This window comes from Triticum urartu, chromosome 1A, assembly GCF_056163025.1.
Source record: "Triticum urartu cultivar PI428250 chromosome 1A, HENAU_Tu73, whole genome shotgun sequence".
Lineage (NCBI taxonomy): Eukaryota > Viridiplantae > Streptophyta > Magnoliopsida > Poales > Poaceae > Triticum > Triticum urartu.
The window spans coordinates 38,581,853-38,594,034 of NC_141873.1; the positions used below are offsets into that span (position 1 = coordinate 38,581,853).

General features: G+C 41.8%; 2 protein-coding genes across 2 annotated transcripts; one reads left to right on the forward strand and one right to left on the reverse strand.

The window, feature by feature from the left end:
- Positions 1-1,230: 1,230 nt before the first annotated feature.
- LOC147989757 (uncharacterized) lies at positions 1,231-5,723 on the forward strand. The gene is made up of 9 exons (XM_087536035.1): positions 1,231-2,779; positions 3,144-3,663; positions 3,783-3,902; positions 4,004-4,264; positions 4,344-4,424; positions 4,468-4,486; positions 4,577-4,669; positions 4,775-4,987; positions 5,439-5,723. Exons 1-9 carry the CDS (start codon positions 1,831-1,833, stop codon positions 5,721-5,723), a joined length of 2,541 nt encoding a protein of 846 aa, XP_087392161.1. The 5' UTR covers positions 1,231-1,830.
- A 1,127-nt stretch (positions 5,724-6,850) lies between these two features.
- On the reverse strand, positions 6,851-7,354 carry LOC147989758 (uncharacterized). The gene has a single exon (XM_087536040.1). It carries the CDS (start codon positions 7,352-7,354, stop codon positions 6,851-6,853), a length of 504 nt encoding a protein of 167 aa, XP_087392166.1.
- Positions 7,355-12,182: the final 4,828 nt, after the last annotated feature.

The following is a 12,182-nucleotide window of genomic DNA, read 5'->3' on the forward strand; positions in this document are numbered from 1 at the left end:
CGGGCGCCCTCGATCGCCCCCGGCGCCCTCGATCGCCGCCGATCGCACTCGCCGTGTCTACCCCTCTTGCTCCTACTCCCCCTCACTCCCTCCATCGCAAGTCACCCCAGTCGGGTCGCGGCGCCAGATCCTTCCCCGAGCGGACACCACCTTCCCCGACCCGAGAGGCCACATCATCCTCACCGACGTGCATCAACTTTTTCACGCTAGATCTTCACTGTAAGTGCCTAGCCATCTCAAATCTTTTCTGGTCCCTTCTGCATATAGAACCAATAGGGGTCGGATTTGATTCGGGTTTAGGATATGTCATGTGAGGTTTAGGGTTTATCATTTCAGAAAGTTGTGAGGAGATTTCGGTCGGATTTGGTTAGGGTTTAGGATATGTCATCTGAGGATTAGGGTTTATCTTTTCAGAAAGTTGTGATGAGATTACGATTGAAAGGAAGTGTAAGTCGGATGTAGCTACGACATATTTAAGGACTTAGTTAGGATTATGTGGCATGAGAAAGTTGTCAGCAGATTTGGATTCAAAGAAAGTTATTTTGGATTTACTTAGGAGATACTTTTGAATTGAGTTTCGAGATATTTTGGATTTAGTTAGGAGATAATTATTTTGTATGGAGTTTGGACTTATTTTGGATTTATTTAGGAGATAATTTGGATTTAGTTAGGACATACTTTTGGATTTTGTTACAAGATAATTTGGATTTAGTTAGGATATAATTTTGAATGGAGTTTGGAGATAATTGATCTATCAGGGTGGATCTATCAAGGCATTTGAAGGACTCGTGGACTTTGGATTTAGTTAGGAGATCATCAGTTAGAGCTAGTACAATCAATTACAAATTTCTGGATTTAGTCAGGGCATATTTACTTACAGCTTTTGAAGGACTGAGTTAGGTACATGAATTCGATATGAAAAATTAAATCAATTATTTAAGCAGAGTAGTGCATAATTTCGGTAACGTATGCTATCCATCCGTAACATTGACTATCTGTTTCCGCTGGCAGCATAACGACATGGATGATAAAGGCAACGATGGCAAATACTTGGGTGATACAGGCAAGGACGACAAGGACATGGGTCATAGAGGCAACAAAGGCAAAGGCATGGACCCCAAAGGAATGGATGGTATGTGCATGGATGATAAGGATAATGAGGATGCAGGCAAGGATGGCATAGACATGGATGATGTACACATACAAGGTAAAGGAATTGATAATAAAGGCATGGCCGGTTCAGACCTGAATGAGTGTATGGAATACTTAGAGATTGTGAAGAAGACGTTCAGGACTGAGGAAGAAGCCTACATGTTCTACGTAGGCTATGTGAGAAAAAAAGGATTTGGTGTTAGAAAGGATGATCTGAAGTATAGGGGTCCGGGTCCGAAACAAAATGCATACAGAAGGACATACAAGTGCTGCAAATAAGGATGGCGGGCCCTTAAGCACTTTAACAGAACTGAAAGAAAAAGAACACCGAGGGGTCTTTCTCGGTGTGGGTGTCCCGCTCTTTTTCAGGTTGAGCTACAAGATAGCAGTGGCCTCTGGTTCATCAAGAATTTTGTGGACAAGCATAACCATTTGTTTGTCCCTACTGACCTGACTCCGTACTTGTCGGCTCATCGTAGAATGACTGACGCACAAAAGGCCGATGTCATCGAGTATGCTGTCGGTGGACTTCGAACACATCAGATTATGAATGTAATGGAGAAGAATGCCAGAGGTCCCGACAAGCTTGGATTTATAGATCGAGATCTATACAACCATGTTTCAGTCTAGAAGAAGCGCAAGATAGAAGGCAGTGACGCTAGATATTTGCTCACCTATATGATTGCACAGAAAAAAGCAGACCCGGAATTCTTTTTCAAATACACAAAAGACAGTGAAGGCCATTTGAGGAACATATTCTGGGCTGACTCACAATCCTGCATTGACTATGTTGCCTTTGGTGGTGTCGTGGTGTTCGACAGCACATATCGGTCTAACAAGTACAGGCTTCCGTTTGTTCCATTTGTTGGTCTGAACCATCACCGCAACACAGTTTTGTTTGTGGTCGGTCTAGTGTTAGACGAGACAGTTGCATCATACCAGTGGCTTCTTCATGTATTTTTGGAGGCAATGTCCCAGATGGCACCAATTTCAGCAATCACCGATGGGGACGGTGCAATGGCTAAAGCAATAGCTATTGTCTGGACCGGAACAGATCATCGTTTGTGCACGTGGCATATCGAGGAGAATATGGTGATGCACGTCCGCAAGGAAAAACTGGAGCAATTTAGGGAATTCATTTACCGTCGTTGGGATGTTGATGAGTTTGAGAAAAGATGGGAGGTTTATAAGGTTCGGTTCAAAATAAAACCAACGGGCAAGAGGTCGTCATGGGTTAACATGATGTACGAGCTGCGACACAAATGGGCTGTTGCGTACACAAAGGGTAGATATTTCCTAGGCATGATGAGTAATCAGAGGAGTGAGTCTCTCAACTCAAGGCTTCATGTGCACCTGAACAGGAAGATGCAGCTTGTTGATTTGTTGCAGCATGTTGAGCACTGTGTATCCATAATGCGTAAGACTGAAGCAGCATTAGACGCAGTAGCAACACATACGATACCCTTCACTAAGCTGAATGCACACCCTCTGGAGATTGTTGCCTCTTATATTTATACAACTGTGATGTTTCCAAAGGTAAAGCGTCAGATTGTCGAAGGGACAAATTGGCAGGTCACGGAGCGGGTAACATGTGATGGTTTGGTCGTGTTTGGAGTTTTGCGCAAGGCCCCTATGATAAAGTCCCATATGGCAGGGATGCTAGAGAATTGCAAGGTAAGGAAGGTAAGTATGCTGAGGACTTACATGCAAAAAAATTGGATGCTGAGGATCCCAATGACTTGGAAGGTAAGGATGCTGGGGACTTGCATGCAAAAAAATTGGATGCTGAGGATCCCAATGACTTGGAAGGTAAGGATGCTGAGGACTTGCATGCAAAAAACTTGGATGTTGAGGATCCCAATGAATTGGAAGGCAAGGATGGTGTGGACTTGCATGCCAAAACCTGGATGCTAAGGATCCCAGTCACTTGGAAGGTAAGGACGGTGAGGAGTTGGAGGCAAAAAAGTTGGATGCGCAAGGCGTGTATGCTAAGCCTGTGGATTTTATATATCACGTGACTTGTCTGTTTACAGGAGCAAGACTGGATGATGCAGCTTGTAAATGTAAAAAGTTGAAAAGTCAGGATTACCCATGCGCACATATATTCTGCGTTCTGGATCATCTTGGTGTACGCACATTTCCAAAAAAATTTGTCAAGAAAAGATGGACAATGCAGGCCAAGCCAGCGTTCCCTTCTTCGAGGACTGCGAATACTCATGTATGGTCTGATCACATGAATAAGTATCATCAACTACGCAACATGGCTAGTGACGCTTTATTCACAGCCACAGCTAGCGATTCACAGTCAGAACAGGTGATGGAGTTCCTCTGGAGTATATTGGTTGATGGAGAAAAAACTGATTTGGATGAAGGCCATAAATCGTTTGTTCCTTTGCCGTCATACTTCTCTGCTGCTCGCGAATGCTGCACTGATGACGTGGAAAATCCAATCAAAATAATTCCAAAAGGGAGACCAACTACCGAAGAATCGAACAAGAGGATTAAATCCAGGCGCGAGCGGATGAGAGGGAAAAAAAGCAACAAAGTTAGTGCACATGTTTATCTCATTGTTCATTTCCATACATGCTTACAATGTTAATATGTTCTCTCTTTTTCTTCAATTTACTCAGGAACAAATCGGGGAAATCAAAGGTCACAAGGAGGAAGAAGCGAAAAGACAAAGACTTAGAGATAGAAGAAGACACAAATTCAGATATAGAAGAAGAGGAATATTCAAAAAAAGCAACAAAGTTAGTGCACATGTTTATCTCATTGTTCATTTCTATACATGCTTACAGTGTTAATATGTTCTCCCGGAGAGTGTTCACATGTTTTTCTTCAATTTACGCAGGAAAAAATCAGGGAAATCAAATAGCACAAGGAGGAAGAAGCAAAAAGAAGAGACAGAGGCAGATACAGAAGAAGAGGAAGATTCAGGTACAGAAGAAGAGGAAGATTCAGATGCAGAAGAAGAGGGAGATTCAGATGCAGAAGAAGAGGGAGATTCAGATGAGGAAGAAGAGGAAGATTCAGATGCAGAAGATGGTGGGCTGAGAAGGGCTAGAAAGAGACCATTGAAGGTTGCAGAAGAGGATTACGCAAAACCAAACAAGTGGGCATTAGCATAATTGTGCGTACTTAAACATGTTTTCGAATGCTGGCTGCAGATTCATCTATTTCATTTTTTGCAGGAAACGCAAGGGCGCTCCAAATGTCAATGCTGGGAGGACGAAAAAGAACGATGACAAGGGTGCGAGAGGAAAACCAGTGAAGTTAGTGTCAGTTCAAGTGTATGATTGTTGATTACTGATGCAGTACCTTCGTTGATTACACTGTATGATTATTGCCTAGTGTGTTTACATGCATAAGCCCTTTTCTTAAATTCTCATCCTTTGCTTTTCTTCATTTTATTTTGTTTACACAGGTGGTGTGCATAACCTGTCGACAGGACTGCAACAGGCCCAATGAAGATGGCTTGACATTTACCATCAGGCTAGATGGGGACACTTCAGCTCTGGTATAAATAATCATGTCAATTTTACTTGTACTGTGTTTGTTCCCCTCTACTTTGAAGATTAACAATATGTAGGAAATAAATAGCAATTAAATTCTACATCTACAGATCGTGCCATGCTACGCAAGGCACCAGTTGAGCGCCATCCCAGACAGTTCATTGCTTTTTCAAGGGAGAGGGAGCCGCATGTATGATTTTGGCGTGTACAAAGGGAATTCAAGGGCGATCATCTGTGGTGAAAACTGGTGCAGGTTTGTTGAAGACTTCGACCTGCGAGAAGGTGACCTTGTCTCCTTTGATTTGACTGAAGACATTCCTATGGTGTACTGATGCAACCTGCCAAAGACATGCGATCAAAACGAAGAGCGTAAAGATCCTCTAGAATTAGCTGTCATAACGAAGGGAATTAATCTTACGAAGCAAGAGGAGCGTAACCTACATGACCTTTTGGCGATGAAGAAAGGTTATATAGGTGCATTTTTTGTCCACCGCTTCACCAAGTCGAACATAGGAGGAAAGACGATGGTATGTTTTGGTGTACTAGTATTTTCTATTTTGTATGCAATTTTCTTTGTTTTTTCATGGAGAGAAAGTTTAATGATATGCTATTGTAGCTGAAACCAGTGAATACACTGATGTGTGTTTTTGCATATCCTTTTGTTTCCCATAACTGAAAATCCTTATGTAATATATGTAGATGTAGCTGAAGATCCTTTTGTTTACTGCTCCTTCACATATTTGATAATTTTTCTTCCTATGACGGTGCATACAGAGATTACCGGTGAAAGTTGTCGACGCCCTGAAGACCCCAGGAGATGGGGAGATACCGGGAGATGGGCTTGCTAGCATTCGGCTATGCAAGGACAGTTTGATGCCGGTCAAGTACCACAAGTGTGATGATGGCCACATCATCTTCGGCAAGGGATGGAGTGATTTTGTTGACAGTGAAGAGCTTAAGGTTCATAAAGCCGTTCTTTTCGGTTTCAAGACCACCACCCGTGAAGATCTTCAGATCGAGGTGGTTATGAACATGCTGATCGAGGAGCCACAAATGTAGCACGAGAACGCAAGAGTGTCCTTTACACTAGGTATAGTGCGAAAACTATTTTGATAGCAGTTATGCATCTATGGGGTTACGTCTTCATTATGTCTTGGGTGATGATGACTATGAGAGGAGGAGATGTTGCAGTTAGAGTAAATGCTAGGATTCGGCCCTATTCAGGACTCAAAATAAGTCTTCCACAGGTGGTTGCTTTATTGGCTGCTGTTTCCCTGGCTATAATCATGAACGATGGTAATGCAAATGGAATCGTTAAGGGGGTTTTATTAATATTTTAAATCATGGAGTTAGGATGGTAGAAATACCTACGAGTGTTTGCGTAGGAGATGCGGGAAGGGCATCAGTTGTGTTCTTGACTCTTTGGCAATGCAGGAATAATGTGAGATTACAAAATAAATGATATAGTGATCTTATGATTCTTGTTTAGCTAATTTGCTTGTGGATCATGGGATGGTCTATATTGCAGATGAAGGTGGTAAACAAAGACGTGTTGATGGTCTATATGCGCACGCTAGAGCATGCAGCAGGTGAATTGTACAGTTCATCGCAAATGTGGAGTCACAGGGTACTGCGGTGTTGCCTGCGCATCTCTGCCGTAGTTTTATTTTTTGGACCTTCATGTTAAGTCTGGCTGGGCTTGCTACCATGTATGATTTGTGCTGCTAGTTGATTACTTTAGTTTCTAGCTGTAGTTTCTATCAGGGGCTTGAAAGACCATGTGTTTTCTGTTAATGGAAAATCAGAGGGGGCGACCCTTCTTTTGATTAAAAAATGAACTTTCTCTATGCAATTAAAAAATAAAATTTCTCTATTCAAACCGAGTTGAGAACAGTATTCATTATAAATCTGAAATAATCTTTTGGAAAAAATGGCTATCGCATTCTGTGTATTCATTATAAATCTGAAATAATCTTTTGGTAAAAATGGCTATCGCATTCTGTATCATAGCTAGCGAAACCGAAACAAAATAAACGTCTTAAGTATAATATCTCGTGAACGTGGATCAAATTAGGCAAGACAGCTAGAATAAAGGATGATTCAACTCGCAGGAAATTTGAACTTACGACTTACTAGCAGTATAATAAAGTTTAGAGACTATCATCTAGATAAATAGAAGAAACATTTTATGTTGATTCATTCTTCCTTCCGGAATTCTTTGACCGCCTGGATGGTTTGGCGAGATGCTGGTGCTGACTCTCGAACCCCTTCTGGAAGTTCACCAACCGCCTGTATACATCGTAGGTGGCATACGCGTCCATGGAAGCATAATAGATGTTCTTCAAGGGCAAGGGCACTTCTCCCCATATATGGTGGTCATCTTCTGTGAGAACATCCTTCATCTTGTTGTAGCTGTGGTGGATGATGGAACCAACGTAGTCAGCCAAGCCATACTTTGGCTTAATCGTCACTGGATCAGGCACTCTCCACATATTCTGGATATCCACAAAGTTTTGTACCACCAGACCAACATGCTTGAGTTTTTTCTTGTCATTCTCGATGTCCACCCCAACAAAGGTGTACTCCTCGTCGAGAAGGAAGGTGGCAAGCAGGCCGCAGTGCTCATCAGCAACGCTTATGTGGTACACGAGGACGTAGATGCCAACGCATAACTGGACCACGGCCGCCATCTGTGTCGCACAACGAGGCCAGGTATACTCTACATCAAGTGCAACTATCTTCCGGTCGTCGTTCCGCAGTCAGTATTTGAATCTGCCAATACAGTACTCAACACAGCTAGCCTTGTTCGTGTACTTCACACAAATTTTGGTATTTCCATCTTCCCTAGCATCATAATCATTCTCGAACGCCATGCCGAAGGACTGTAATTGATGAAACCAGTATAAGACATGAAGCATGACAATAACATAATAACAATAAGCCGAGATGAATATGACAGCAGATAGTATAGGAATTCTGGCGCTATTGAAAGTTTATGTAAACAAGTGCATGATCAATTTAAACTAAACAAGTACTCCCTCTGTAAAGAAATCACTAAAGAAGTGAACCAAAAGTTGTTATATTTCCTTGTAAAGGGAGTATATGTGAATTAACAATATAAATTTACGCTCTTGAAATATTTATCTAAACAACTGCATCAACAATCAAGAATAAACATGTATCTATGAATTGTTCATCACCCATGCAGATGAAATTGTGTGTACAAACTAAAGAAGCAGGAGAAAAACAAGAAATTGACAAGACAACGGACTAGATGTTGCATGCAGATGAATCTGTGTGCAAAATTCTCATAAGGCAACGGACTACATGTTGCAGGCAGATGAATTTGTGCGCACAAAATAAAGAAGCAGGAGAACAAGAAATTGACAAGAAGAAGGCCATCGTATGTGCTGCTACTGGAGAACTACTAACAAAATTGACAGGAAGGAGAACTCACCGTTCTAGAAGCCAGATTGTTGGGAGAGTGGGCGACGCAGAGGAAGAGGGAATCGAGAGGACGCAGAGGCAGAGGAACCGTTTTTGGAGAATCGTGGCAGTGAGGACGAAGCGCCCTCACGCATGCCCGTCCTAAATAATTGGGACGGGGCTCGTCCCGCCTGCTGGAGTCCTCGCTTCCTTTGTCATGTTCACATTTAAAATGGGCTCACCCATAGGCCCGTATAAGAAAGCACAAGAAGCACAAACGCTTCACAGTTGAGATTACTGATCTAAACTTGCTAAAAAATTCTCAAAATAAAAATATAGCTAAAGAAACTTTACGTGATCTAAAACTACCTCTTCCTGAGATCCCAAATTCCCAATATTTCCTTGTGGTGGGTTGTTAGAGAATCCCCTATACATAAACATTACGTGATCTAAAACTACCTCTTCGTGAGATCCTAAATTCCCAATATTTCCTTGTGATCGGTTGGTAGAGAATCCCCTATAAATACGAAGCTTTTCACGGCATAGATCGTATACTTCCACCCCACGCCTCCCACCCCACGCTGCCCATACCTAGCCTTCCATGACTACACCGAATTACCACCCCACGCCGCCCAAAGTAGCTCCCAGGTCGGTGAAGCTGACGGAGCCATCATCTTCAAAGCCTGCGTCGGTGAATCCTGAGATGAAAGACAAGGGCACGTCAGAGAAGCCGACGAAAGAGAAGGGCACGTCGGAGAAGCCGGCGAATCAAAAGATGAAAGCGAACGGCAATGGAGCCGATCGCCATCGAGAGAATCCTCCGGTAACGATCGAGATCCTTGTATTGTGTATACACCCTCCTTCCCAAGTCTGCATGCAATCCCATTATTTACGGCGCACTTCTTCTTGATCTCGTTTAGTTACAGCCATAACGAACTATCCCTATTTTACCGAAGGGAGATTGGTGTGTCTAGAAAGGCTTGCATGAATCTTAGCATAAAATCAATGACATAGGATTTAGATAAGCAATACTTAGAGCACATCTACATGTGCTTTAGCAAAACTTAAGGGAGATCATGGATACCTTCCTCTCTTAGTTTTTAGTCGTGAATGCCTCTCTCTGTAATGAAACTTGCGCTAATTTTCGTACTGGAAAGTTCTACGTGCAACGATATGGAAAGGAAGGACTAGTAATTCAACTTTGTTTAAAACCAGCAACCGAATCAACAAAATAATCGTAGTACTCCTAAATGCCTGATCAAATACGCAGTAGACAGAATACAAAGTAGTTTTGTACGTAAGTTGCATGCCTCACTTATTTGGCATTGAGAACATCAAATGTATGTACTATATTAAATTTTAGGTTGACGAGAAATAAAGGAGAAAACTAAAGAGAAAGATGGACAGTAGGATCACATGTTACATTCCTAGTATGGTGATTATCTATAAACTATTGATCTTGTGATCATGTATGCAATTATTTTCGTAAGCGTGACGCCTGAAACTTTAGTAGTGTACATAGAACAAAGTCTGCTCTTTGTACTAAAAATCTATACTATTATCAGTCAATTTGCGGACAGAGGTAGCTTGTTTTTCTATGTCTAGTGTTCATTATATGGCCTAGAAGCTCTATAATTTCATGCAGCAATGTAGAGCATAATTTTGATATTGACATAGATTACATCTAGTCGGTTCTATGTGTGTTTAAATGAATACCATACAGAATCTAATCACACTATTTGTACATTCAGGGAACTCAGGTTGCTTCATTGCTGCAATATGAGAAGTTCATAAAAGATTTAAATGCACAACAACTGACGTACATCAAGTTGATTGGACTGGGTGAACTTCTCAAGACTCCTGGCATGAGAATGAGACGTCTACTGTGCCAGGCCATCGCTTATTGATATGATGCAAAGCAGGATGCCTTTATAAGTAATGGGAGACCATGTAGGATCACACTAAAAGATGTGGAACATATAACAGGCCTGCCCTGCATGGGGAAGAATCATGTCTCTTCAAATCACAATGATACTTTGGAGTTGTGGAAGGAACTGAAAGACCCCAATGACACAAAAGTAACTTTGAAAGGATTGCTAGCCAAGATGAAAGGCAACAACACACCTAATTTTGCCAGGCCATTTGTCTTGTACACCATAGGCAAATATGTATGCCCGGCAACACAGCAGTATGTGGACAACAGATACCTTGGGGTTGTTAGAAACGTTGAGACAATAAAGAGCACCAATTTTGTACAGCTTACACTTGACCATCTTATGACTAGCGTCAGGAAATTTGTAAATGGTGGAGCAAATCTGGAGGGCAACCTACCATTGCTGCAAGTAATACAATCATTATTAACATACAATACATTTAATTTTATGAAAAAAATTCTAAGCTGTTTTTGTTGTAATGCAGACGTGGTACTACGAGAAGTGGAGGGTGCACCAATTGGACTCTACCATCTCGTATGCATTAAGGTTAAAGCCGCTGATCCAAAACTAGAGTGATGAGAAGGCACAGAAGGTTGACAACATAATCAACAAAAATTATATAGGGGTTGGAGAGGTAAAGTGTTAGTGCTGTGTGCCTGGATTATCTACCATATGTTTTGAATGATACTAACGACACTAACATACAGTATGTCGATGACCCGCTGCGGCCTTTCAATCCGCCACCAGTTGGGAAGCCGGTCAAACCAAAGACTGACGGTCAGGTAAATGATGAACATCAGACACAAATATATATTGTAACTTTGCAAGTACAATCGAAGTCATATGCTTCTAATTGCTTGTAATTTGCAGGATAAGGCACTCATGGGACGTGTATTGGCTGATTTGAAAGAAGTTGCCTCCATTGTGCGGGAAGCCAGTGCACAATAATTTGATAGGATGAGCACCCTTGAAAAAAAATGGATGAGTGCCTTAGGCGTACACTTGCGAACGGCAGACGCACGGACGACCTCATCACGGAATTCAATGTAAGTATACCATTATGAGTTTCTATAAATATTTTTACTATCAATACTCTCCACACTAACACATTTGTTTTAAAGAACCACCGCTATGGAATATTTGATGTTGATCGCCCAGGAGTAGAGGACATACAACTATCTGACCTGGGAGTACCTGCGGACCCAATGGAGGTCCCAGGAGAGAATACTACTTACCAGCAAAAACAAAAAAAAAGACACGGAGGTCATTGCCAAAGGCATTTCTGCTAAGGGAATACAAAAAGATAACATGGACGCCCCCATGAAGAACGTAGCTGAAGATTTGCAGCCTGCTCCTAGTTTGCAATCGCGAAAGCATTCAAAAACCACCACAAGCCTTGAAGCTTTCATGGTGATACACATTTCACATCTAACTGATTTTGTTTTAAGTTAATGAAGATTAGTAGCTAACAAGTGCTTTATTTCGAATCACAGGATCCTCTGAATTTGAGGCACAATGAGAATGTGCGAAAGGTTGAAGAAAGAAGAGATCAAGATGATGAAGATGTCAGTATTGAGATGGGGGGAGAGGCATGTACCAAAAGCAAACACCGGTCTGCCAAGGCTAAGGCAATAAGGGAGCCGGAAGGGACACATGTCTTCCCAGTTGATGAGGACAACTATGATGATTCTTTAGCAAAGCAGCGACAAGATAGCGTGGTTGATTCCATGCTACCAACTCGTACGAGCATCCGGAAAAGAGTGGCATATTCATTATTGTGCAATGAAGATTATGTTCTGTACGATAGTGATAAGAAGAGAAAGAGAAACAGCACTCCATCGGAGTCTACCAACGATTCCAAGGACACAAAGAATACAAAGAGGAAAAACCATGCAAGCATTTTTAAAGATACAGACACAGGTGCTTCGAGGCTGGAGACCGACCTTGACAAGTTTCGACAGAATCACGTGGCCGAAATTGTCAACACCTCAGATCTTGATAAACAATTGGTGGTAATTGATGACATTGTTCTGCTACAGAAGCATTTGCAATGCCTCACCATAACAGATGGAGTTTTAGATGACAAATGGTTGGGTGACGAAGTAAGATATTTGCCAAATTACTTTATTAATTTTCTTTTGCACAGTATAATTAACTT

Coding starts and splice junctions, on each gene's coding strand:
- LOC147989758 (XM_087536040.1), bottom strand. CDS start 7,354: ATGGCGGCCGTGGTCCAGTTATGCGTTGGCATCTACGTCCTCGTGTAC.
- LOC147989757 (XM_087536035.1), top strand. CDS start 1,831: ATGATTGCACAGAAAAAAGCAGACCCGGAATTCTTTTTCAAATACACA. Junction 2,780..3,143: donor GTTTGGAGTTTTGCGCAAGG/CCCCTATGATAA, acceptor GCGTGTATGCTA/AGCCTGTGGATTTTATATAT. Junction 3,903..4,003: donor TATTCAAAAAAAGCAACAAA/GTTAGTGCACAT, acceptor CAATTTACGCAG/GAAAAAATCAGGGAAATCAA.